General features: G+C 48.3%; 1 protein-coding gene across 1 annotated transcript in view; it reads right to left on the bottom strand.

Annotated features, from left to right (window-relative positions):
* Positions 1–291: 291 nt before the first annotated feature.
* AHNAK (AHNAK nucleoprotein) overlaps positions 292–5,916 on the bottom strand; it is a 33,562-nt gene continuing 27,937 nt past the window's right edge. The window contains exon 8 of the mRNA XM_023738260.1: positions 292–5,877. Coding sequence (XP_023594028.1) covers positions 1,100–5,877 — 4,778 coding nt within the window. The 3' untranslated portion in view covers positions 292–1,099. The remainder of the gene's footprint in view (positions 5,878–5,916) is intronic.

Genomic DNA, 5,916 nt, shown 5'->3' with positions numbered 1-5,916 from the left:
ACGGTTAAGCGCTCGGCTGCTAACCAAAAGGTCGGCAGTTCAAACCCACCAGCCATTCTGCGGGAGAAAAGACCTGGTGATCTGCTCCCCGTAAAGACTACAGCCTAGGAAGCCCTATGTGGCGGTTCTACTCTGCCCAATAGGGCCGCTATGAGTTGGAACAAACTCGACAGCTAACAACAGTGAAACTAGCAAGGCCAGCGGGTGGGTCCAGCTGGAATTGGCAGGGCTGGGTCTGCAGCCTTCCCAGGCCGCCCCCCCATCCAACACAGAACACAAAGTCACAAAGCATCAGGGTTAATAAACAGCTTTATTCACCTTTTACAGCATCAGTTTTCTTACATTCTCAATTAACTTGCCATTAAAGTGCTGGAAAATTTTCTTAATCACAATAACATTTGTTAAAAGAAATCAGAATATCAGGGACATGGCGGTCAGGCACAAATACTTCTCTTACAAACAAAGAATGGAAGCCTCATGTCGAGCTGGTGGGTTGGACAATTTGCAAACAGATTCTAATTCCCTCTCGCTGTCAACACCAAACTGGCTGGGACCGCCACACCTGGCGAAAAAAAGCAATGCCAAAGAGCTCTAACACCCAAACACCCTGGCCCCCAGTTCCTCGCGGCCATCTTCGGATGTCTGCTGTTTGAGTGGATCCAATCTTAGGAGAAATGAAGGTCTTGCAGCGTCTACTGCCTCCTACCCCACCCTCCCTTACTAACAAAAGCCCCAATAGTAATTACAATGAAAAAGTGAGTTTCCATGACCCCAACCCTAACAATGTTCAGTAAAAATGAGGATAATAAACACAAAAGCTTGCTTAGTAAACGGGAGCTCTCAGCATTCAATGCAAAAAAAAAAGAAAAAACCAAAAAACTGAAATCTTAATGCAAATACTGTTGACGTTGTACATGGGCTGGAGGAACTTGGAACCTTTGAGCTATTTGCAAGGCTCCTGTCAGCACTTGCCACTGGGAGAGGCAAGCTCTTTGCATTATTGCTGAGGCTATGGCGTGTTTCTCTTTGGAGTTTATATACAAACACACCCAAGGCTGATGTATTTATATATATATATGTACACACATACAAAGGCCTGCTACTCTTTCTTTGTGGAAACTGCCACTTCCACCTCGGGAAGCTGGATGCCAACCTTGGTCCCGCTGTCACTGCTAGAAGAAGATGACAGTTGGGACTTTTTCGAGGCCAAGGATACTCCACTCCCCTGTAACTTGCCTGCCTCTTCATCGCTCCCAGTCACCTCATAATGACCTTTGCTCTTTGACCCCAATCCACCAAAGGTACCAAATTTCAGCTTTCCGTGTTTCCCTCTGGCCTTTCCACCTTCTAACGACACTTCCCCACCTTCAAACTCCAAAGTCCCTGTTGGGATGGAAGGCGCAGAGAACTCCCTTTCATCGCTGAAGGAGTTTGAGCGCTGCTGGGGCTTCTTGGTTTTAAAGAAGGAGAATTTGCCTTTGGGAGAAGACGTTTCACCCTCTGCCTCTCCCTCCAGAGAGCCTAAGCTGGCCTTCGAGCTTTTCAGGTCACCTTTGGACCCTGAGATGGATGCTTCTGGTGAGCCAGTGACACCGCCTTTCCCTTTAGGTTTAGAGAAATTAAACTTGGGCATCTTGATCTTGGACTTCTTAAGTTTCACTTCGGACTCTTCCCATTCCCCTTCTGCGGCAGCAGCCTGGACACTGGCCTCGGCTTTGGGGAAGTTAACATCCACCCCCACTTCTCTGCCAACCAGCTCCCGGCCAGAGAAGGTGAATTTGGGGATCTTCATCTTGGGGAATGTTACTTTTCCAGATCCGCTTCCCAAGTGACCTTGAGGCCCACACACACTCAGCCCAGGACCCTGCAGTCCAATCTGGCCTCCTTTCACATCGCCTTCTACCTTTGGTCCTGACAAATGAAGTCCCCCAGCAAACTTAGTTGCATCCAAGTTGAGAGCAGAGGAGACCTGGGGTCCTTTCCATTCCGCTCCGGAACCTTTGACGCTTATATGCCCTTCACCCAGGCTGATACCTGGGGCACTGACACCTCCGGAAACATCTACAGCTCCTTTGATTTTCGGGCCCTTCAAGCCAACACTGAAATCTGACTCAGGAGCTGCCATGTTAAACGAAGGCCCTTTCACGCCGATATCAGGAGCAGCCCCATCAAAACCTAGACCTGTACCTTTTAGATCACCTTTGATTTCAGGACCAGAAATCTGCCCAGTTGGGAGTTTCACGTTCACACCTGGCAGCTCCACATCACATCCAGAGGACTTGATTCCAGGCATCTGGAGGCTTCCTTCTAAACCCTGAACATTGATGCCTGCAAGACCTCCTCCAACAGAGGGGCCTTTCATCTCACCTTTGACTTTTGGTCCTTCCAAGCTAAAGTCCCCATCTGGTGCTGAGATGTGAGGTGCAGAAATCTGAGGCCCTTTCAGGTTCACACCTCCGAGGTTCATATCCATGCCTGGCCCCTTCAGTTCTCCAGTCACTTGTGGCCCCTTGATGTTAATGTCTACGTCGGACCCCGGAGTGGAGATGCCAAACTGGGGAAGCTTCATTTTGGGAAGTTTGATACCACCTTCAGATGCCTCCAAGCTTAGATCAGGAGCACCTACTGAGACTTCCGGGCAGTTGATGTCACCAGAGACATTCAGGTCTCCTTGCAGGCTTGGTCCTTTCAGCGTCACATCAGGCGCATGAACGTTAAGTGACGTGGCATCGATCCCCGGCACTTTAACCCCGTCTCCTTCCATCTGCACCTTTCCACCAACACCTTTGAGGTTAAGCCCTGGGGCATGCACCTTCATGCTGGGAATAGATGCATCCAGGTCTCCCTTCAAACTTGGTCCTTTCAAATTGAGGTCAAGGTCAGGCCCAGAGACTTTTGGCATTGAGAGGTTCACTGAAGGCAAGTCTACTTTTGGCCCCTTCAAAGACACGTCAGGCCCTTCAAGTTTAACATCTGGTGCGCTCAAGCCTCCTTCCAGACCGGGCAGCTGGGCATGGACCTCGGCTCTCCCGTCCTCCATTTTCATGCCAGGGACACCAATTTTGGGCATTGAAAACTTGGGGAACTTGATTTTTGCTTCCGGACCTTGCAGATCTACGTCTGGTCCTTCCAGCCCCACACTGGGGACATCACCCTTTACCTTTGGTCCTTTCAAGTTCACATTCACATCGGGGATGGAGACTTGAGGGGCAGAAATGCCAAAAGATGGTGCTTTGACTTTAGCATCTGGGCCTTCGATGTTGATGTCAGTTGTGTCCAAGTTTGCCTGCACCCTAGGGCCTTTTAAGTTGCCCTCTATTTTTGGCCCTGAGACATCCACACTTGGCGCCTTGAACTTGGGAGCCTTCAGCTTGATGTCAGGACCTTCCACATTAATCCCCGGCGAAGAAATGCCCAGATCAGGTGCCTGGATTTCACCCTCTATTTTGGGGCTTGGGAGGGAGGCCTCAGCTTTAAATTTAGGTGATTTAATGTCAAATTCTACATCCGGGAAGTACATTTTTCCAAACATAGGTTTCTTGGTTTTGGGAGATTTCACATCAACTTTAAGTGCAGCATCCGGCCCCACAACATTGATGTCTACATCAGGGGTCTTGAGACTGGCATCGATTTCACCTCCAGGAACATTCAAGTCAAATCCCTGCTTTTTGGGCTTAATTTTGGGGCCACTCATGTGAATTTTAGGCATTTTAAACTTACTTTTCTTGCCCTTGCCACCAACACTAATTTCAGGAGTCTGACCATTCAGCTCTGCCTCAGGAACAGTCACATCTAGACAAGGTGACTTGATGTCAGCTTTGGGGCCTTTTGCCCCAAATCCAAACTTGGGTTTCTTAAATTTGGGGATTTTAACATCTGGCCCCTCAATGTTAATATCTGGGCTCTCCATGTGTACATCTAAGCTTGGAGTTTCTAAATCAACTTTGGGGCCCTTGAGGTCCAGTTCACCACCTTCTAACTTGGGACCAGAAACTCCAATTTTTGGTGCTTTAAGATGTAAATCAATATCAGGAGCAGTTACTTTAGGGGCAGATATATCTAGTGATGGCATCTTCAAATTTGGGCCACTGAGTTTGGCATCAGGGCCTTTAAAATCCAGACCTGGACCTATAAGTTCTACTTCTGGGCTTTTGAAAGTACCTTCAACCTTAGGGACAGACACATCATAGTCTCCTTTCACTTTGGGTCCTTCCAAACCCATGTCAACATCATGCATAGAGATTTTGGGAGCCTTGATATTTATCTCGGGCATCTGGAACTTGGGCCCCTTCAGTTTTGCATCTGGACCTTCGATATTCACATCTGGAACATCAATGTCCACTTTGGGTCCAGAGATGTCAATGTCAGCCTTGGGAAGATTCACATCCACTTCTGGGCCCTCTCCTTTGAAGCCAGGCATGCTGAACTTGGGCATTTTCATCTTGGGCATCTTCAGATGCCAGTCTGGGCCTTGAACATCCACATCTGGGACATCAATGTTCACTTTGGGGCCTTTAAGATCTACTTCAGGGCCCTTTAAGTCACCTTCCACTTTAGGCAGGGAAACATCCACATCACCCTTCACTCTGGGGCCCTTCAAGTGTAAGTCAGTGTCAGGCATGGAGATCTTGGGGGCTTTGATGTTCATCTCAGGCATCTTGAACTTGGGTGCCTTCAGTTTTGCATCTGGACCTTCGATATTCACATCTGGAACATCAATGTCCACCTTGGGCCCTGAGACATCAATGTCAGCCTTGGGCAGGTTCACATCCACTTCTGGGCCCTCTCCTCTGAAGCCAGGCATGCTGAACTTGGGCATTTTCACTTTGGGCATCTTCAAGTGCCAGTCTGGACCGTGAACATCCACATCTGGGACATCAACACCTACTTTGGGGCCTTTGATGTCAACTTCAGGGCCCTTCAGATCACCTTCCACTTTGGGTAGAGAAACGTCCACATCACCCTTCACCTTTGGACCCTTCAGATTCAGGTCAACTTCAGCCATGGAGATCTTGGGTGCCTTGAGGTGCAAGTCAGGCATTTTAAACTTGGGGCCCTTCAGTTTCCCTTCTGGACCATGGATGTCAATGTCAGGAGTGTCTATATCCAGCTTAGGGGCTTTGACATCCAGTTTGGGGCCTTTCAGATCTCCTTCCACATTAGGAATAGAAATGTCCAAATCTCCTTTTACCTTAGGCCCTTTCAAGTTCAAATCAATGTCACTCACGGAGATTTGAGGAGTTTTGAAATGGACATCAGGCATCTTAAATTTTGGCCCTTTGATTTTTCCTTCAGGACCTTCAATGTCCACCTCTGGTCCTTTCAGATCTCCTTCCACCTTGGGGAGCGAAAGATCCACATCTCCCTTTACCTTTGGCCCTTTCAGATTTAAGTCAAAGTCAGGCACAGAAATCTTGGGGGCTTTGATGTTCATCTCTGGCATCTTAAATTTGGGCCCCTTCAGTTTCCCTTCTGGACCTTCAATATTGACATCAGGAGTTTCAATGTCCAATTTTGGGCCCTTGATATCAACTTCGGGGCCCTTTATGTCACCTTCCACTTTGGGCAGAGAAACATCCACATCACCTTTTACTTTGGGGCCCTTCAAATGCAAATCAATGTCAGGCATGGAGATCTTGGGAGCTTTTATGTTCATCTCAGGCATCTTGAACTTGGGGCCTTTCAGTTTTGCATCTGGACCTTCAATATTCACATCTGGAACATCAATGTCTACTTTGGGTCCTGAGATGTCAATGTCAGCCTTGGGAAGGTTCACATCCACTTCTGGGCCCTCTCCTTTGAAGCCAGGCATGCTGAACTTGGGCATTTTCACCTTGGGCATCTTCAGATGCCAGTCTGGGCCATGAGCATCCACATCTGGGACATCAATGTTCACTTTGGGGCCCTTGATATCAA

The sequence above is a fragment of the Trichechus manatus genome, unplaced genomic scaffold, assembly GCF_000243295.1.
Source record: "Trichechus manatus latirostris isolate Lorelei unplaced genomic scaffold, TriManLat1.0 scaffold00113, whole genome shotgun sequence".
NCBI classification, from domain to species: Eukaryota; Metazoa; Chordata; class Mammalia; order Sirenia; family Trichechidae; genus Trichechus; species Trichechus manatus.
The sequence above is the reverse complement of the archived record's forward strand: the minus strand, read 5'-3'. Positions and strand labels throughout refer to the sequence as shown.